Source organism: Culex quinquefasciatus, chromosome 3 (assembly GCF_015732765.1).
Source record: "Culex quinquefasciatus strain JHB chromosome 3, VPISU_Cqui_1.0_pri_paternal, whole genome shotgun sequence".
In the NCBI taxonomy this organism is placed as follows: Eukaryota; Metazoa; Arthropoda; class Insecta; order Diptera; family Culicidae; genus Culex; species Culex quinquefasciatus.
Window position 1 is genome coordinate 84,413,133 of NC_051863.1, and position 21,710 is coordinate 84,434,842.

Here is a 21,710-nt window from a genome sequence, read left to right on the forward strand (position 1 = left end):
CGCTTCCACAGTGCCGATTTCCTGACCTGAAGCCATCGGAACGCTAAGCAACACTACACAAAGGTTAACGAGCAGGATGATTCCGCGTAAAGGAGGTTCCCGTGAATCCAGATACTATTGCGGCTGCGACTGAACAACTATGCGCCATTGTGGAGGCGATGAAGAAAGCCGCGGACATTCCGCCAACAAGGGCAACACGCCGTCGTGCAAGAAGAAACATCGATTGTGGTCGATGCAATATCGCAAGATTCAACTCAAGAGTGACTCAAGCAAAACCCATGTCTACAACTTTACGCCGGGCGACCATCCTAACCAGTACGACGCAAGCACTAGCAGCAACTACCAGAACCGCTTCCCGGACAGCATGAAGTGCCCCTCCTATCCCGCGAAGGTGAATGCAACCTAAGTCTGTGCCAGGTTGGAACATCTTCATAAAGCATGCAGACGAACGAGTTCATCCGGAATATAGCGACAGGATCGTCTCGCAGGTTGGGCTTTCCTCCGCGACAAGGTGGTCATTAATTGAGCAGCTCAAGGTTGTCGGCAAAAAGTTGAGGTTCTCAAACAAACAAATCTGTGATCATTTAGGTATTTAACAAATTTTGATAAATTGTAGTGTGATGCGTTTGCTTTTAGAAATCATTCTTCCGTTAAAGAAATCCAAACTGTTTAAAAAATCTTTTGCATAATTTTATTAAATTTTTGTACATCTGAGGAGACAGCGGTCCAGATTGTGGTCGAGGCGGTTCAGGTGCAGCTAGATCGGGAGAGCTCGTCCCCGCAAGTCGTTATTCTTCGGCAGCTAGATATTTTTCCGTCGAAGCTTTATTACACAAGCTGTACTGCCGTTCTACGCATAATTGTCCCATGTCAGTTTTGGACGATTTTGACTTTATGACATTTTTAAATCTAGTTTGATGTGCACTTTAAGAAAAACACATAAAATCTGGTAGTTTGTTCGGAAACTCATTAAAAACAACACCAAGTCTGTTTGTCCCGTCGTTAAACTTCTACGCATAATTGTCCCACCAAGTATTTTCTTACACGGAATCATTAGTTATACTAAGAATTATGTCTTGTTTACCTGTTGTTTAGCAAGAGAATCACAAATAAAGGTGATAAACTGATAACTGGGGCGATTAGGGACACATAGGGCGAATAGGAACCCACGGGACAATTATGCGTAGAAACACAGAAATCGGTCGAAAAATTTCAATCGCGGTTTTCTCAGTTCCACTTTTTTGAACATGGGACAATTATGCGTAGAACGGCAGTGTACATGTCACGGGGTGAACCACCTTCTTGCGCATCAGGTTGATGGTCTCTTCGATGGGTCAAACGTGGTCTCGGGACTCGGGAACGTCCAGTCTGGAGTGTCCACCCTTGTTGAACACAGCCAGTACCACATTCAGCACTTCGCCGTTGATCTTTAAAAAGAGACTGCCCAGCTGGTTGAAAGCGTCTAGCATCGCATGGACGTTCTGCGAGCTGGAGGATGGTTCAAAGTTGTCCTTGGTCGGGATGCAGCTTGACGCAGCCGCGTTTGAAGACCAGGCTGCGGATCTACTTGAACAAGGGGTAGCCGTGAGTGATGTACGGGTCGGCAATGCGCAGTAGGTTGTTGGTATCCTTGTACAGGTTGGGGTTGTTAATTTGGTTCAGATGAAACAGCAGCAGCACTTGATAAAGAAACCTTCCGAGCGACCTAAGAATACGCATGACGAATACCAACTTTGGCTCGTTCGGAATGTAGATGTTTTCGACCTTTTGGCCTCGCTCGCCTTTTCCATCACTCTACGCTCCATGTGGGCATATTTCTTAGTGTACTTCGTGGCACTTTAACAGACTTCCCCCACGGGCTTTCTTAAGCTTAGGTTCCGGAACCACTAGCAGTTTTTTTCCTTTCGGACCCCCTTGTCATCCGGCGCTTTAGCGGCCTGAGCAGTCTGCTGAAGCGGGCATCTCTCTGGTGTTCTGTGTTGAGCAGTGTTCAACAACAACAAGTAACGTCCAAGTTTGCTGCCAATAAATAGTCAAAAATGTTGCCTAAAAATACAAATAAAAATTAACGCATTCGACGGAATGGCCAACTTCACCCAAGTCCACCTTGATGGTCGATCCAAACACCTTGATCTTGTCCATTTCCATCGGCGTGCTTGCGATCAAGATCTTTGCGCTCTCGATGCGCTTCGGCTAGTGCTTTTTGTCCAGCACGAAACCCTCGTCCAGGAACGAATCCATCAATCGATCGTCGGTCTTCTTTATGCACTGAATCGCGGTCAATTCTCCAAATCACTTCAACCTCAACCGCATCACGGCATCGACGACCAGCTTGGCAAATCCTCCCGGAACTTTTCCGCATCCTTCAAGTTGTCCTGAGCCACGGCAATCAGCACCGAACGTGCCGCCTGCGTGGCCGCTTTTCATCCGGCGATGATTGTCTGCGGGTGCAACTTTTGCTCGGGCAGCTTTTCCGCTTTGCGCAGCAACTCTGACACCTACACCGTCACGGAAGTCGTACCATCGCCAACCTCATCGTCCTGGACGCGACTCATGTCCACGAGGATTTTCGCCACCGGATTTTCTACGCCGACCGCCTTAAAAATCGTCACCTCGTAGTTGGTTACCTCATCCTGGCCGGCGATGCGGCCTTGCGCTACCAGAATCTTGTCCATTCTCTTCGGACCGAGTGTGCTCCTGACCAGGTCGCCGATGCGATGGCCTCCACAAATGAGGACAGCCGGCCGATTTTGCCTTTTCCTTCTCGGCAATCGTTTCGGCGATTCGCTGGGGGCAGGGCAAAAGCTGGTGATAAATAGCAGTTATTTTCTTTCTGTCAAAACTGCTTGAAAAAAAAACCAAAACAAATACAGAGTTGCCAAACATGTCCAAAAACTGCTCGACGGCAAGGTTGCTAGATAGATTTCCCTGGTTCAAAAGTCGAGCAGACACTGGTCGCTTTAACCCGCTTTAACGCGCGTTAACTTGCGATAACTTGCTTTAGGGTGGCGTTATGTGAAATCTCGGCACGATGAGTAGCGTTGAAGCTTTTCGAGCTCGTTTTTGTGCGTTTTAGTGTGTTATCGCGGAGTGACGTCCCCCTCGGTTGTCACACTGATGTTGATGGTTACCCAATTTTTCGATGATTTCGAAGCAGGACGTCTAATTTTGCCAGGTTTTGAGTTTCCGGGAAAATGGGGAATATATTTATATATTCCCGGGAAGTTTTTGAAAAAGTCATAATATCTATGTTTTCTTTTTATTTGCTATGTTTTTCAAGCTTTAAATTTATAGAATTAGCTCAATACTATTGATATCAATCCAAACAAGGATAGCAGTTTTTTAGTTTTTTGATAACTTAAACAAATTTTTGTTGTTCTTTGTTGTGCTTTGAATTTTATGTACAACATTTCTAATTCAAATTAAATAAGTATCTTATAATTTTTTTATTTATTTATATATGACATGAATAAAACAGCTTAAAAAAATGGTTTAAGATGGCTAAAAAACAAAAATGACTACAAATAAAATGATACCAATTAATGTAAAATTTTAGAAAAATTTAAACTTATAAATTGTAATACTTATGTAATTCCCAGATCAAATAATGTTTTTGTTTGATTCCGAGAATTCTCCGTACAACATATAAAAATCCCGGGAATTTTTTCCCGGGTTGGACGCACTATTGCCAAGCACATGGTTTTGTGCGTTTGACAGCTGTCATTCGATCCAATTCCAAAGATTTTTCTCAATATGCTGGAAGCTAGGCAGTAATTCCAAGTTATTGTTATAAATTTGAGCAATTCTGCGTGGTTTCTGGAAATCCGAAATAATTCTCGGAAATCATAGTAATTCGTGATATATTGTCAGTAATCCTGGTAATTCCATTTAGACTGGTCAGTAACCCTTGATGCTGGAAACCCCTTGTCTTTGACCTCACCAGAATAGAGCCCTTAGGACAAAGTTCTTTGTCAAAATATATTTATATTTTTTTATTTATAACTTATTTTTATTAGGTCCTTTTAGGTGCTGTGACCAGGTTGGGACCGAGGATCATTAAATAACTAATACATAACAAAAAAAAAAAAAAAAAAACAACTCGTTAAACTCCATACTTGGAGATCATGTAACTAACCAGGGTTACTTGTACTCGGAGAAAATGCCCCACAGCTCAACCGAACTGTAGAGCACCTCCCCGGCTTCCTCCTTCGTGGCTCCACCGTCTCGAGAGCCACTGCTTCCTTGGCTTTTTCCTGCGGGGCAAGGGCGATCCTTCGATGTTCCGTCCGGGACTGCACCCGACAACGGAGGGAACTCCGCCGGCGTGAACGCCGGAACTGCTGGACTCTGCTTCTACGCCTTCCTTGCCGGCGGTTTCGATTTCGACGCCTGCTGGCGCCACCGGATGAAGTCCGCACGCTTAGGGCAGCAGCGGTCCGTGGCTTCGTGGGCTCCAGAGCAGTTGGCACACCGCTTCGGCTCGGCTTCTTGGACTTTGCACTCGTCCGTCTTGTGGGGATCTCCACAGTTGTTGCACCTCCCTTTCAGGTGACAGTTTCTGGTTCCATGACCCAGCTGCAAGCAGTTCCTGCACTGGGTCACGTTCGGCCGCTTGTTCCGGTAGGCCTCCCACCGGATGATAGTTTTTGCCACAACTTTCATTGCAGAGAGCTTCTTCAGATTGGTGTATCCCCGGTTTCAGTTCATCAGGTAAACCACGAAGAACTACCCGATGATTTCGTTCGCTCCACCGTTCGTGGGTGTAGAATTCCACTTTCTTCCTCTTGAGGAGCTCCTGCAACTTGTCAAAATCTTTGACAGAGAAGCAGGTCACCTTGGTTCCAAATCGAGTTAGTTTGTAAATCGGATTGAAACCAAATTTACAACTTTCCACTATCGCCACGAGCTAGTAAAAATCCGTGGTGTTCTTCACCACCAAAGGTGGTTGCTTTTGTTTACTTGCCGACTGGCCGGGTGCTGGAACCGCGTCTCCTTCTCCTGCTGGGCTGGCATTGTTGTTGTTTTTGTCGCCCGAAAGCGCGCTGAATTTGTTGCTATTGAGCAGGGTCTTCTCAACTTTTTCTCCTTCGATGCCGATTTCAGTGACCTCGCAGGACTTCTTCCGCTTCCGATTCCCGCGGACGGGACGAAAATCTTCCTCCTCGGAGGATTCCTCCACCTCCATCCGTCAAAAACTTCCAAGCACGCGAGATGACAACACGAGCAAAACACGTCTTAACTTGCGACTGAGTATAGAGTTATCTAAGCCCGCTCTCACGCACACTAGCACACCATTTGATTTGCTGGTCGGTACAAAATTTAACCTCACTTTTTTTCGTGTACGTACACGCAATACATGCGCACGTAGATAACTCTATAGCAGTACCGTCAAAATATATTTCCCAAATGCATTCTAATCAGTCGAGTGCATTGGGCCACGCCCATTTTCCTATTTTCAGCTTAGTTCTTTTTTCTTCCAGTGCTGCCAAAATTGATGAAATTTTAAGCGAACACTCACGAAAAGTAGCATTTATAGAAAATATTTCCTGGCATCACTGGCTCACTCCAACGGCGCTGCTGGTGGTGTTGGTGGCCACCCTTTGTTTTTTATTTGCCTTCGCTTCTCGTTTGGTTTTCTTCAGCCTTCGATTGGAATGGATCATTAAAATTCAAACGTTAAAAGACTTGGCACGTTTGTTTTTTTAATGGCGCTTGCTATTTATTTACATGTTTCGGGATTATTTTTCAAGTGAGTGACTAACTAGTGTGCAAAAGAACATGTTGCCGGTAGTTGGAAGCAATTTTATATCCTAGCGCTTTGAAAACGTTAGCGCAAGTGAAAGATATTGATGGCGACTTTCGTTAAGCAGTTAAGCTCTCATCTTGCGTGTGGATGTGTGTGCCACCAAAATGATGAGAAATGGTCTCGCAAAATAGAAATTATGATCAAAAGTGCATTGAATTTGATCTCTTTGGCCAGTAAATGGCATAAATTTGCGTGCTTACTTGAGGCAATGCTGTTGCTGGCAAGTTTATTACCTAAATAGTATTTTTGGAGCTTTAATCGAGCATCAAACTCTTCATATGACGAATTTAGGTGTTTGATTAGAAAAGGTATATTTCCCCTATAGATTTTCTTTGATTTTTGTCAAAAAAATGAGCTTTAAACTGTTCTGATATAACTGTATCTGTAGTGAAACTGTTTACTTGCTTACTCATAAAATGTATTTACATTTTGTATACTGCATATTAGACACTCTAAACTTGGGGCTTTGGCACTACACGTTCTGGATGAAACGCTTTTATGCAACTCCGTTTGCAGTTTTATTCAATTCCACCTGCTGCAAAGTTAGCGACAAGTCCTCGACAGTCAAATCTTCGTGAGTACGATTAGTGACGACAACAACAGTTTCTGAAAAATAAAAATAAAATATTTTGGTTGGGATTTTAAAACTGTCATCAATTTACCTGTATGATTTTTGTTCATTGTTATTCTTTCTAATTGTTCGTTATGAGGCAATTCTTCTTCTACAACGGATAATCCCTCTGTGTTAGAGTTCGACTCATTCGGGGGCTCACTGATTCCCAGGTCGGTTGCTTGACTTTGGCCGCTTTTGGTAGATATCGTGGCAGTGCGGCGTGTGAGGTAGCTACCATTTTCCGAAAGCATGGTTGTTGGAGGAGCGGTTTTTGGGCGAGTGTCTCGGAAACTGAATCTCGAACTCTACAGTAAAATATGTCAATTAATTCAATTTTAGATTTTAAAATATTAATTACTATACCTTTCTTCGAGTGCCAGTATAAGGACGATGACTTTCGAATAGTTTAGAGCTATGTTCCAGCATAATTCTATGAAAGTTTATTCTATTTATAAGGAATTGCTTATTTGCGGAGATAGTTTTAACTAGCCAACTTATTCCAAATTCTAGACCGTCGTATTCGTTAATAGAACCAGTCCAATTGCCGCATGCTTCAATCATGCATGGATTACGATACTTATTTGCTAAATATTCTATATCGAGATATTCACAAATATCGACACAATCTACGGAACCGGGCACATCTTGTTTGTTTGCAATAATTAGGAAGGGTTTGCCAACCAAAAAGTCATGCGCCATAAGATTTTTAAAAATCTTGTATGATTGGCAAATGTTATGTACGCTGGAAGAATCAACTACAAATATTATCCCATACATCTGAAAATTATGAAGCTTGTGTAAGTAGGACTGTTTTGATAATAGAAATCATGTTTTTTTAAAACACTTACATCTAGAAAATAATATTTCCAAATATCTAAAAACTCTGCTGCACCACCAACTTCTGTGATACGTATGTTGGTACCATCTAAAAGAAAATAATCAATTGCGTTGCATCATACACGTTACAACTTCTAGCTTTCTCACCCGAGTTTGTGTTGAATACACGACATCCTTTCGTTTTAAGATATTCGTTTCGAATTTCACCGCAAATTTTATAGGCCAATTCCGTTTTGCCGGTGCTTTCTAATCCAACTATGAGGATATCCACCAATTCACTGCAAGTAGTTTTGAAGACAGATTGTAAATTTTACGGAGCTTCCGGGGACTTGACAACGTCCATACATATCTGATTCAGAGTTTAGAAGGCATCGTCTAATAAAATTTCCCATTACGCACAATATCTCACATTGTGTTAGGTTGTAAATTTTGACAAAATGTTTCTACAAAATTGTTAGACAGACAACATTACCGTGTTTCAAACTATGATTCAACAAAGTTCCAGTGATATTTGTTTAGACTTACCTAGTAACTGTTGCTATGGTTTCTAATCGTAGTGCCCAGAGGTACCCAACTCATGAAGTAAATATACAAAAGAGTGAAAAAACCATGCAAGATGGCTAGAAAATTACAAAATTCAAAATTAGGATCGATAAATCCAAATAAAAAATCCCGCGCATATTAACATAAACACCAGATTATAAAATGCAATCACATATCACTGTGATCAGATAGCACACGTCGCTGTTTGTCGTTCCGAGAAAAACACGTTTTGACAAGCGTTTTTACCGATTCTTAGCACTTGTTTACCAAGAAGTCATTTTTCAAGTTGAACTTTGGATCTATCTGATAATTATCCATGTTTTACAACTAATAATAACAACACAAAAAAAAAACATATTTCCACACCAAGTTCCTATTCTAAGCATATCTATGAGCAGATGTTGTAAAATGTATAAATGTTGGAAATTTTTAAATTTCGCCAACATTTAAAAAAATAGATCAAATTAATAGGTGGATTGCAGATATTTAATCATTCTAAACGGAATTTTATAGTAAAATGACTCTTGAGCAACTCTCTACGAAATCGGCCGATTTCGACCATTTTTATTTTTTGTATTTTTTTATTTGACTCAAACTTTGTGGGGGCCTTCCCTATGACCAAATAAGCTATTTTGCGTCATTGGTTCACCCATACAAGTCTCCATACAATTTTGGCAGCTGTCCATACAAAAATGGTATGTAAATATTCAAACAGCTGTAATTTTTGAGTGAATGTTCTGATCAATTTTGTGTCTTCGGCAAAGTTGTAAGTATTGTTGAGGACTTTTGAGAAAAAAATAGGTACACGGAAATTTTTTTTTGAGATTTTTTTATCAACCTTTTTTCACTAAAACTCAATTTCCCAAAATACTTATTTTTTGATTTTCGAGATTTTTTGATGTTTTAGGGGACAAAAATCCGCAACTTTTGAGCCATAGAGAAACATGGTCAAAAAATCTGCCGCCGAGTTATGAATTTTTGAAAAAATAATTATTTTTGGAAAAAATCGAAGTTTTATGCAAAAACAAGTTTGACATTACTTTTTAATGCAAAATTGAATTTGCAATCGAAAAGTACTTTACAGATTTTTTGATAAAGGGCTCCGTTTTCAAAATATAGCCACCGAAAGTTTGATTTTAGCGAAATATTTGCAGTTTTTCAATTTTTAAAAATAGTGACCATAAGTGACCATTTCTAAAAATATTTTTTTTTTGAAAAGTTCAGAAAATTTGCTATAAAATTGTCTAAGAGACATTGAAGATTGGACCTCGGGTTGCTGAGATAGAGCCGCTTTAAGAAAAAGAAACACGAAAATTGAAGTTTTCTAAATCTCACCAAAACAACCCACCTTTTTCTAATGACGATATCTCAGCAATTAATGGTCCGATTTTCAATGTTAATTTATGAAACATTCGAGAAATTTTCCGATCTTTTCGAAAAAAATATTTTGAAATTTTTTAAATCAAGACTAATATTTTAAAAGGGCCAAATATTGAATATTACGCCCATTTAAAATGTCTGTGACTTGACTGTTGCTGGCTGATGTTGCAAGTCCCGATGAAGGAATAATTTTTATTGCACTGAAAGTGCAGAAAATCGTTGGCAACAATGTCTACGGCACATACTGAAAAGCCGCGCGGCGTGTACCTTTGAAAGAAACGTACAATACATGCTATTTTCTCAATAAATATGCAATTAAATTTAAATTAAACGTCACCATCGTGTTCTCCACACGACTTAACATAAGAATCATCTTATTTGTTGTTGGGCGAAATGAAATGTCTTGAGATTTTTAAGCTTGCGATTGCAGAATTTACCTATCACGCTATGCATTTTGCCCAGAAAAACGAACAAGAACATCGTCCCATGTTTACCTAACACTATGCGACAGGTACAATTTATTCACATTTCCACCAAACCTGGAATAAGATTGAGCATGAGCATGAGCATGAGCATGAGAGACCACCCATGGTTGTCCTTCTCCGTTGCTGAACAGGACCATAATATCCCATCAGCACAACCGATCACACGCTTCAACGATCAAATGATGTTTCCCTTATCAACAGCATGCATGAATGCGCTGAAAAGATAAAACATCACGATCATCAAAACTAGAGCCGGTGCGAATAGGAAACAGTCGTTGGCCACCAACGGCGCCCGCCATGTCAGTTTGTAGTTCTCGAGGGAATGGGACGGGAATGTTAGTTAGCACAGGCTGCTACCAAGGGTGGGTTCTATACGATATCCACACCGCCGCGTGTGCCGGAAAACTACTTCTACTTGGGATTTTGTTAGTGGGTAAGGGTAATGGCCAGGATTCAACATAGAGGATGATGATGCGACCCAATAATAAATAAATTTTGTTTAATGGTGTGATGTATCATGCATTCTCAAGGCAATCAGTCGGAGTATGCGGATGAGACTATTCCCGGTTATTTGGTGTTGAGTTTAGCATAAATGATTTAATCTTAGACAGCCGGCTGTAAAAAGATAAAACCAACTAAAATGCGTAAACGCGAAACCGCCCGGATCGAAATACACACACAATCGGGGAGACAACAAAGACGGAAACGGCAACGAAAATCCTGCGTGAGGACCGCGACGCGCACCGTTCAAATTCTCCAACTCAACTGTCAAACATCCCGAAACCGCCCGGATCGAAATACACACACAATCGGGGGGACAACAAAGACGGAAACGGCACCGAAAATCCTGCGTGGTGACCGCGACGCACACCGTTCAAATTCTCCAACGCAACTGTCAAACATCCCGAAACCGCCCGGATCGAAATACACACACAATCGGGGGGACAACAAAGACGGAAACGGCAACGAAAATCCTGCGTGAGGACCGCGACGCGCACCGTTCAAATTCTCCAACTCAACTCATTTCCACCAAACCTGGAATAAGATTATATAAAAAATACAACGGATTTTTTTAACGTTTTATATTGGGTTTAAGCGGTGTATGCTCTTCGGAAGAAATCGGTCAAGAAAAATTTCAAATGGGCAGCAGCGGCAGCGAAAGCAAGCCAGAGAGGGTGAAGAAAAGCACCAAGAAAACGCTCCCTCTCCTTTGTTCTGCTGTCCGTAAAGCTGTTTCTTGACCCCTTTCCTTCCGATCTCCATACTAGCCTTTAACCAGCATTTCCTTAACATGTTACACTGTACCGGCCAGCAAAACAAATGACGCGCTAGTGTGCGTGAGATCGTGCATAGATAACTCTATCGAGAAATTAAAAGTGAGAGTGTGTGCAACATGGAGTTAAACTTTCTGTGCAGTTTCTGTGAAGGTTCCCATGGCACTTCGAAAAGTTTAACTCCATGTTGCACGCACACACTCTCACTTTTAATTTCTCGATAGAGTTATCTACGTGCGTATGTATTGCGTGTACGTACACGAAAAAGATTGAGGTTAAATTTTGTACCGTCCAGCAAACAAATGGGGTGCTAGTGTGCGTGAGAGTGGACTTAGATAACTAGAGTTATCTAAGCCCGATCTCACGCACACTAGCTTACCATTTGTTTTTGCTGGCGACCACAAATTTTAACCTTAAAATCCATCGTGTACGTACACGCAATACATGCGCACGTAGATAACTCTATTTCGGATCGAGCAATTAAAAAAAATGAAATTTTTTGAGTAATATATTCTCAATGACAGGGAATTCGGTGTTTCACACAAAGTAGACAGTCAGCAGTCAGCAGGGGATCAGTTAGACAAAATGTCACCCTTGCTGACGGTAAGGAAGATAATATATTTCACACATGCATGACAATTCTCTTTGCATAGAGATGTTTTTTTAGATGAAAAGTAGATTCATTTGTAGTCTACACGAAATAGGCCGCTAGTTGGGCCATCTTATCCTTCGGAGGCTTGTTGCGTCCTCTTCCGCTCTTACCACCGCGACCACGCAAGCTACGGCCACGGCCTCGACCACCTTGGCCACGGCGCATTTCGACAGCTTTGTGCTTCTCCACCTGAAAAGGAAAAAAGAAAGGTTGATCGATATCCGAAGTTTTCGGTCTTCACAATTGATCTATGGATCATACCAGAGGAACAAAATCAGGAAAGCAAAATATGCATCCCTTTTTCTCAGTAATGTCGTCTTTGAACGGCGTTTTTCGGTTTTATAAATAGCCGTCACTTGCTGGGCACCACACTCGTCACAAGATTCGGCTGAAAAATTAAACAAAATCAGTCTTTGAATAATATTTCATTTAATTCCTTGTCTACCTTCAACGTTGACCTTTACAGCATCGTCGAAACAGTTGATAATAACGTCGCAAAAGTTACACACGAGTTTCCACTTTGGAGAACTGGTGCAATCCAGCACGAGGATGCCGCGGTCACACTCAATGCAACTGGAGACACCAAGTAAGGTTAACGAGTGAGCACACGTCGGATGGGGACAGCTGTTGCAGCCGGAATTCTTCGCCATATCCCTAGATAAGGAATATTTTAATTGATAAGCCATATGATACTGATAAACTTATGATCAACGAACCTGAAGGGGGGATGGTTGTAACAGTAGGGACACAATGGATAGCTCTTGCCTTTGGCACCATTAGACCAAGCGAGCAATTCGAAATCATCGAGCGGACACTTTAATTCGCGGTAAACTCGTACCACTCCTTTTACCGGCATGGTGTACGTTTCGTCACACGTCGAGCAGTGCAGACGAGAGGGCTTCGATTGAATGTATTTCATGTATCGTCGGCACTTGCCACAGCGTGACAGAGCTTTTCCCGACGAGCTGAGCGATGAAAAGGTGGCTTCGAATAGAATGTCCATGTTGCTGATATTTTGCACAAAGTATAGAAATTTTAGGCGAAAAATTTCCACCGCGTGCTTGAGGACGGAACGATAATCGGCTGAACCATGTGCAATTAAGCTCAACTGTTGCTCAACGGCTGAACGCATTGTGGGCAGCACTAGCTCGGGATCGATCTGGAAAAAAAGTCAAGTTTGATAACAAACCGAATGAAAATATTATTGCATTACCTTCTGATATCCGTGAACTAGCACAATGCCTAAATTTGTCGGGGTTAGAGTTCGTCCGCCACCAATGGCTACATAGTTTCGCTGGCATATGTTATTTATGTGGACTGGAATACTAGCATCGGTTCCGATGCCATGTTTCTCCATCAAAGAGATGAGTTCCGACTCGGTCAAGTAATCCGGGGGTCCCGTTTGGCTTTCTACGAGGCGGACGTCGTTTATTTTAACCTTTTCGTTTACGATAAATGGCACAACCAGTTCGTTCTTTGCGAAAGCTTGCCAAGTCATCACCTTCGTGTAACCTGGGTCAATCAACACGTTAGAGGTGTTGCTAAAGTGCTCGCTTCCGATTTTAAATTTAGTGCTCGTCTGGCGATATTTCAAATCACGTGACACAGTGGCCAAAAAATGCCGACATATGTAGTCATAAACCCTAAATGTATCTCCACCATCCAGCTCGTTGCGTGATGCCAGCTTCATTGGCGTGATGGGTGGATGATCTCCGGCGTCATTGCCCTTCCGTGGACTATTCATGTCGTGAAGAATGCTTTTTGCTTCATCACCAAACTCAGACGAGTGTTGCAGTAGTTTGACTACGCCACTACAATATGGAGTCATATTATTAATTGTTAGCAAAGATCAACTTACATCAAACTTACACTAGATCAAAGTTCGTTGGATATTGAGTTGTTTCGGTTCGAGGATAACTTATGTAGCCGCGGGTGTAGAGTCTATAAAAGGGATACTATGTCAAAGAATGTGTAAATTGAATGCCAATAAAAGCTCACTTTTCAGCAATTTGCATAGCAGAATGGGGTCCAATGCCGAGCCCTGCGCTGGCAGCTCTCATCAGCTCTACCGTATTGAGGGCCTGCGGTCTGCCTTTGAATGCTTCCTTGGATGATACATTTTCTACGCTAAAATATATAAATACTCTTTTTATTTATATTTATGGATAGAATATTAACTTAATGCATGTATTTTAATACTTTTTGGGAATTTGTGTATTACAGATCAAGTGAACTTTTTCAAAATGTTCTGTACATCCCATGTTTGCATTAACGTCCCGTGTTTGCAAAAGCAACAAGCTGAGAAACACGCAAGACAAATTTGTTTTACCCATAAGGTTACATGTTAGGATTTAGTTTTAAAGTACGATTATATCGAGTTGCTTTTTAGAATAAATTACAACATCATTCAGAACGAGTTGTGGCGCTATAACCATGGCAAATAGTGTCCAGGGCATCTGTGGAAATACAATGTCCCATCCCCGAGCACCAAAACTTCTTAGCATGGTGGCTCCCAACGATAATTTGCTGTAAATGAACAGGAACGTGAGCGGGGGGAGTTAGTCTGGTCGCTTTTACGTTTGTGATGTTTCAATGCAATCTATTGCATTGGGGTACTGCAATTGTCAAGAGGATGCTAGGCATTAATCAACCTAAGGCATTTTCCAGGATGCCCTCGAAGGACTTGCTGCGCAGGGTTAGAATAGATTAGAGTAAAGTAATACATCATTGGGAGCGTTCTTTTATTACATAACGGAAAGAGATGAGGGGGGGGGGGGGGGGGTGTATTTTGGTCTGACTAGGATGCAATGGATCCCACGCAATTTCTATTATCGGCTGGCTCTTGTGTGTCTGCCTAGTGCTGCCATTTGTGACGAAATTTTAGGCCAACACTCACAAAAAGTTGCATTTATAGAGAAAGTTTCCTGGCATCACTGGCTCACTTTTACACGCGCTGCTGGTGGTGTTGGTGACCAGCCTTTGTTCACTGAAAGAAAGGCACATAGTAATGTCTCACATGAATCTGCCCTGGAGCTCGGTACAGACCTTCAAAGTTTCGCAATTTTTCGAAAAATCGTTCCCGGCAAAAAAGATATAGAACTCTATGACGTTTCGCGTACGTGCACTAGCGCAGCATTTGGTTTTGCTGCCTGACAAAATTTAAAAAACGAAAAATTTAACCTCACTTTATTATCGTGTACGTACACACAATACATACGCACGTAAATTACTCTATGCGTCGCACCTCGCGACGCCCGAGACGCCATTTGATTTTGCTGGGACCAATTTTTCAAAAAAAGCTAAACTTTGAAGGTCTGTACCGAGCTTCCTGGTGCTCCAAATTTCAATGTTATTTTTGTGTATGAGCGCGGTACGAGGGTGGTCAGGGTTGTCCCGGTATCAGAACCGGATTAGGCGCACAAGACACAATAAAAAGACACAGTAAAAAGAAGTAACCCACCGGAGGTCCATACGTGTACTTTGTACACAGTTTGTAAAGGCGTTTGTAAGAAAGGCGAAAACACGCGACTTCCAGAAGGTTAAGAACTAAAACGTGTATTTACTACGATAGTTGAAATGAGAATGAATCTTACAAACAATAGCAATGACAGATTGCGAGCATACATTTATGCGCTGTCACGCATCACAGGATAAATTATGGATAAGCTAATACATCCCCACTTTAAGGACACAACTCCTCCCTCCTCTTTCTTTCACCCCCCCCCTTCCTCTCCTCCCCTCCAACAAAATTTTGTTAAGCGTAATAAATTCATTTTAAGTCAAACATTTATTATTTACTGCTGTGTGTTTCTTTTTGTGAGTCCACACCATATAACATGGCGCATACGTAGATTGCAGCAAATTTTGATAAAACGTAAATGTTCAAAATGGCATATCTCCGAAAACGCAAAAATCGCATTCTGGAAATTTCAGCAATGTTAGATTATGATCCAATCTTTCAAGTGATCTTAGTTTCATGTTTGGAAACAACATTTTATCTATTAATAGTTTCAAAGCTTATCGATCAGTAGTGCGGTGCCTGTGTGGACACTCAGTCCTGTTTTTTCGTGTTATTTTCCGTCTCTTTTGTGTCGCTATCTGTGTACATGGGGTGATTGGATTTCTTCTTCTTCTTTTTTCATTTATTTTTTGTTCGCGCGTTCGTTGGCCGATGAATTTTATTTTTGTTCTCTTTGTATAGTTTTCGATAGAAACGATCCGATTTTTGTTTTTTGAGACAAGCAAGTCGTATTGCTGGATTAAGTCCTTTCCATATCATCGAGGATCGGAAGGCACGTCGACGGATATGTTTTAAGGCTTATGATATATAATAATTTTAATGAATGAAGCCCTTCCTACATCACCGTTGATCGGAAGGCACGCCGACGGAGAATTTCTGGAGAATCGCGGTCGAATTAATACTATATTTAAATCCCTAGATAGGTATCTTTCCGCAGCCGGCTGCCTAAGATTTTAAAATTTCAACCGATAAACAAATTGCTCATGGTCGCATCACCTACCACAGTGAATCCTGACCTCATACCCATCTTACTAACCCCTCAAAACTCATGTGATACTTTGTCGGAGACGCAGTCGATTTGGCGGTCCCATCACTCAAGTATCGGACTAACATTCCCATCCACTTCCCCGTGTCTTACCTCTGGTCGTGGCCGGCGTCGGTATTGATCAGCATGATAGGGACCTTTGGAAATTGCGAAGGGGTGATGATTGGTTCCTACTTTTCATCTGTGGTCCACGGAGCAATGTTTGGGGGTCCTGGTCAATAACGAAGTAGCAGCTACGGGTAGACACCAATGCTATGCTATGCTAATAGTTTCAAAGCTTATCTCAAACCATGCGAACGATGTATAATTGTCCTAATAAAATATTTAAAATGGCCGAGCTATGTTAAAATTAAACAATCAGCCTTTTTTTTACGACAAACGCTAGTTTTTTACTCCATTTTTTTACTTTCAGCTTGCGTATCTCCGCAATGAACAAACTTAGAGCTTTGAAAATTTGGATTTTTCTTAGTTAGAATGTTTACTTTCGAGAAAAAAATACCAAAACATATTTGGAGAAGGTAACTTTTTTGAAACTTGGCCACCCATGGTACATTGGGATGGGGCAGTAAAACGTCGGTCCATTAGCGTAAAAGAGATTTTGAGTGACTCACCACACATAACCTTCGGACGCCTAGAAATGCTTTGCTTTGCTTTTGCTAATTAATCACAGTTTTGGGATTATTTTTCAAGTGAAAGGCTAAACCACGTACGAAAGAACATGTTGCTGATAGCAGCGACGAAGCAATTATGCGGTCAAGCTCTCATCTTGCCTGTGGAAATGTGTGTCCAATGGAAATGGTGCCTCAAAGTATTAAAAAAAATAAAACTAATTTGCATTCAATTTGATCCTGTTGGATATCTTGTGACACGTCCTATCTTTGATGTCACAAGATAGCACACAAGCGACTATGTGGTGAAGAGAAGTGTTTGATCAGAATAGGTATTTTTTCTCCTGAATGTGAAGACAAAATCGCCTTGCGTGGTCAGCATAGTTGCCTTCCTTGCGTAATCTCTGTTTGATGCTGAAGGAGGAGGGGGAGGGGGGATTTTTTGAATATCAATTGAAGTTCAAGTATACCATTAGGGTGTAATATGGTTGTATGGAAAAACAAAGTCATCCAAGTTTAACGAGCACAGCAATTTTTCAGTTCCATTTGGGGTCCAAAACAACTCCCCAAAGTTTGGGATCGATTGGTTTAGTCCTCACTTTGCGCGAAGCGATTCAATTTTCTATGGGAATTTGTATGGGGAAACCCTATTTTTTGATTTTGATATTAATAAAATTTACATTTCACGCTATGTTAAAACCAGATTCAGATGCTCTGGCAGGTGCTCTACAACTTTCCCCAAGAGAGTATGGTGCTAACTTGCTCCTATAAAAAGATACGGCGTGTTCAAAACTCGTCTGAAACGTGTTTTTTGCTCGAAAATCACGTTTTAGACGAGTTTTGAGGACGCTGTATCTTCTTTCAGGGTGTTGCGACGGAGCACGTCCCAAATACGGCCGAAGCAGTCCCTCGTTCTACGTCAGTGTTAGTGTTTGTTTTGTTTGACTGGTGCCCGTGCTGTCGCTTGGCAAACGATTAGAAGAATCAAAACAATCTGAGCAAGCGGGATCACGGGCCCAGCTGGACAGGTCAGCTGCGAAAAGACACCATAATTGTAAGTTTATTGTTAAATTGTGAACGTTCTGATTGTAATTCATTTATTTAATAAATTACAGTTTTGTAGCATGTGGGAAATAAAAGAATTTTATTTCGCCCTGCTCACGAAAACGGTGCCCGGAGTAGCTTCCCGCCTGTCTCAACACAGGGGCAAGCTAGCACAATACTCTCCTCGGGAAAGTTATATAGCACCTTCCAGAGCAACCGAATATCAATCCGGTTTTAATATAGGGGACCATCCATAAACCACGTGGACACTTTGGGGGGGGGGGGGGTATCGCGATTGTCCACGATCCATACAAAAAGTTTTTTTTTGTATGGACAATTGTCCACGAAGGGGGGGGGGGGTAATAGATTCCCAAAAAAGTGTCCACGTGGTTTATGGATGGTCCCTAGCGTGAAATGTGAATTTTATAAATATCAAAATCCAAAAAATAAGTTTTCCCATGCAAATTCCCATAGAAAATCAATCGTTCCCAAACTTTCTGGAGTTGTTAGGACCCCAAAAGGAACTAAAAAATCGCTGTGCTGGAAAATCGATTTTGATATTACACCCTAGTATGCCATGCTTTTTATCGAAATGAGTTCCAAGTAAATTTAGCTGGGGGCGTATGGTACTTTATATTCAATTAATTGTATCTCACAAGTTGTTGAATGTTTTCAATCAAAACTTTTAAAAAAGTTACAAGGACCCGTAGCACATAAACAGTTATGAAAAAGTACACTGGAATTATTAAACTTAGTTGTAGTTTATGATAGTTGTACTCACATTGCTTCTTTGTGATCCTTGACTTTGTTTAAAAACATGCAGGCAACCTCCTTTTCGAAGATTCTTACCCGTGACCAGTCCAGTTTTATCTCGGGATTTTCTCCAACGGTAACCTGCACATACCAGAAGCTTTCCGGCTTAAATGTTTGGATCTCGTCGTGACGTTGAACGCACAAAGTTAGTGTCGGGGTCTGGCAAGGGCCGTAGCTGATTAAAGATGCATCGAGATCGGCATATTTGCCCTGAAAAAACTTGGTTTGGAAGCGCGTAAAGGCACACCCGATGCGAAGGTCCAGCTCCTGTCGGGCATCAACCGACTTGGCTTCGTTTTCATTGGGTTGAATGAGATTTTCCATGGCATATTTGATGTCTTTTTCGGTAATGGCGGAGAATTTTGCTCGGTACGTGACCCGGTTCGAATAAACATTCGGAATGGTGTTCGCTACCGATGCCATTACTTCGAAGCAAATATTTTCTCCTTCTTTGTCGCAATCTAGCCACAGAACCAGATAGTCACACCCTTTTGCCTCATGGCTTAGAAAAGCCGGCATTCTCAGATTAGGCGTTGACTCCTTTTTCTCGGTTGCACATGTGAATAGATCCGCCGGATCTACCTTATCCCACGAATTGTATTTGCCCACAAATTCAAGTCCCATTATATGCCCACACACCGATGTCATCTTGAACCTCGTCTGCTGGCCATGAAAGTTTCCAACCCACTCATGCACAGAGCAGGCATTGTTGGAACCTATATTAAAACAATTGAAAAAAAATGTTATATTAATTAAAGAAAACATAAGGAACTCATACCTTTCCTTGACGAACACTTTCCATTGCTCAGGATCTGGGCCAAGCTTTGAGCCAAACTCGGTTTTTCAGCAACCATCAATGCGCACTTCATTTTGTAATTTGTAATTTTATTTGTCTACGATATCTTGTTAGACTTTTATTAGGGGAAGATTTTTCTAGTGAATTTCGGACGAAGCAGATTTTTCAACGCAAATCTCCCAAAAGAAGCTGTTTGACAGTTTTGTTTACGCGTACGCATACGCACCAGCGGAACACGAATTTTATCAAAGGGGAAATAATAATGAGAAGTCTCTGTCAAGGTACGAACATGATGAAATGAAACGGCTAGTGCTACTGACTGATTAGGGTATTTATCGCTTTTGGTGAAATGTTGAGATGATAATGGGTCATTGCATATGTATCTGGAATTTTTAAAATTTTCAATTTTTTTTTGCTTTTTGGGTGATTTTTAGTACCTCTGACTCAAAGCGGTTTCAAAAACACCCAAAAAGCTAAAACTGGAAATTTGGTTTATTGAACCTTTAAAAAAACAAACTCCAGAAATGAGCAATTCTTTAGGAAATCGGCTGATTTCGACTATATTTTTGTACAGTCATCCCACATATTTGGAACACCCACAAATTCGGAACACTTATGATAACTTGTCAATAGCATGCCAAATGCATCGTTTCTGTCGACCCAACTATTTTTGACCTTTATTTGTAAAGTAGTACTTCTTGACCAAAAAACTGAATCTCAAGACTATTTCATTCAGTGCAGCAAAACACTGCCTCCAAAATGCCTGTTCCATAATTGTGGGATGTTATTGTGCCTCCCACAATTGTGGAACACCTGAATTTAACTGATATTTTTACAAAAAAATGTTATCAGACCATTCATAAAACATAACTGAGCTTGAGTTTCTTTGGTTTCAGTGCGTGATGTCATTATTTTGTAAAAAATATGTACTCATGGAGAGAACCAAAGTTTGTTTATATTCGTAAGAAAAAAGTGTTCCGAATTTGTGGATTTCAAGGGTCAAAGTTTTTCTTCAAAAACTTGAAATAAAAGTTCAAATTTGCAGTTGTTCGATACAGCATTCGAAAGATCGCAAGAAACCCTTACGAATGAAGGTAAAAGCGAATCAATAAGTTTCATAATCGATTTTCCATGTTTTTTGAACATTGGCCTATTGGTAAACTGTTCCGAATATGAGGGATGACTGTATTTTTTTATTTGGCTCAAACTTTGTGGGGCATTCCCTATCACCAAAGAAGCCATTTTATGTCATTGGTGCACCCATATATATCTCCACACAAACTTGGCAGTTGTTCTTACAAAAATGGTACGAATATATTCGAAAATCTGTAACTTTTCAAGTTTTTTTTTATTGATATGGTGTCTTGGGCAAAGGTGGAGGTTTTGACGAGGACAAAAAATGAGGAAAAGATAGGTACATGGAAGAAAAAATGTGATTTCGATTTTCCAAAATCCGTTACCTTTGATTTTTTTATTTTGAAATTTTTGAATTGAGTGAGTCTTAAAAAAATGTTGTTTGTTTTTCTTTTATCCGCTGTATCTCAGCAATCTATTTTACTTTTGCTTTTGCTCTTCGTAAACTTGGATGGACAGTAGGTCTATTCCCGTTCTTGCAGAATTGCAGAATTTCTGCAGCTTCTGCAGAATTCTTCAGCCAGCATAAGTCACTTTTTTGCAGCACGTTCCCGTACTTTTCAGCTCGCTCTCTTCATCTCTCTCTTTTGCAGAAGTTCTGCAAGGAGGAAACCGCAAAACTTTTGCCTGGGTAGCGCGTTCCAGTACTTTTTCTGCAATATTGTACACAGCTGAGTGGATTTACTAAAATTGGGATTAAAGTTGTTTAATTATTTCAAAATATTAAAAAAATGGTTCACAAAAAAGTAATTGAAAGAATTCTTATGTTAAGTTTACCTCTATAACTGGGATACTATTTTTTATGCAGTACAACATTTTATTTAAAAAATTCAAGGATGTATTATTTATTAAGTAACTAGAAATTAATTATGCTTAGGTAGAAACAACTAATGTTAATAAATATGTTTGAAAAAAGACAAACCTCGAGACAAACAAAGGTTTTATATAGAAGGGATCTTAAATACATGTTTAATAGCAGAATGTTTGAAAGATTATTCATAATAACAGAAAAGAATTATGTCTGGATGTCACACGAAAGAACAACGGTGACTCAGCAAAATTGACAAAATTAAAAAAAAATGAATCAAAAACTCAAAAAATTTGAAAAACTTAAATTAAGAAATCTGGAAATTACAAAATCCATAATTTAAAATATTTAG

General features: G+C 40.6%; 2 protein-coding genes and 1 pseudogene across 2 annotated transcripts; all 3 read right to left on the reverse strand.

Annotated features, from left to right (window-relative positions):
- Positions 1–1,334: 1,334 nt before the first annotated feature.
- Positions 1,335–5,013, reverse strand: LOC6050328 (annotated as a pseudogene).
- Positions 5,014–6,100: 1,087 nt separating this feature from the next.
- LOC6041873 (ADP-ribosylation factor-like protein 13B) lies at positions 6,101–7,967 on the reverse strand. Its single transcript, XM_038266194.1, has 6 exons — positions 7,602–7,967; positions 7,404–7,534; positions 7,268–7,344; positions 6,783–7,196; positions 6,469–6,724; positions 6,101–6,412 (listed from the first exon to the last, which is right to left on the reverse strand). Exons 1-6 carry the CDS (start codon positions 7,646–7,648, stop codon positions 6,303–6,305), a joined length of 1,035 nt encoding a protein of 344 aa, XP_038122122.1. The 5' UTR covers positions 7,649–7,967; the 3' UTR covers positions 6,101–6,302.
- A 3,527-nt stretch (positions 7,968–11,494) lies between these two features.
- On the reverse strand, positions 11,495–19,624 carry LOC6041872 (DNA topoisomerase 3-beta). Its single transcript, XM_001851019.2, is given in 10 exon segments — positions 11,495–11,779; positions 11,852–11,919; positions 11,922–11,978; positions 12,036–12,244; positions 12,307–12,749; positions 12,804–13,401; positions 13,460–13,531; positions 13,589–13,717; positions 18,589–19,336; positions 19,399–19,624. Coding segments are annotated over 10 exon segments (2,565 nt in total). The 5' UTR covers positions 19,490–19,624; the 3' UTR covers positions 11,495–11,629.
- Between the last annotated feature and the right edge of the window lie 2,086 nt (positions 19,625–21,710).

Coding starts and splice junctions, on each gene's coding strand:
- LOC6041873 (XM_038266194.1), bottom strand. CDS start 7,648: ATGGGAAATTTTATTAGACGATGCCTTCTAAACTCTGAATCAGATAT. Junction 6,725..6,782: donor ATACTGGCACTCGAAGAAAG/GTATAGTAATTA, acceptor ATTTTACTGTAG/AGTTCGAGATTCAGTTTCCG. Junction 6,413..6,468: donor AATGAACAAAAATCATACAG/GTAAATTGATGA, acceptor TTTATTTTTCAG/AAACTGTTGTTGTCGTCACT.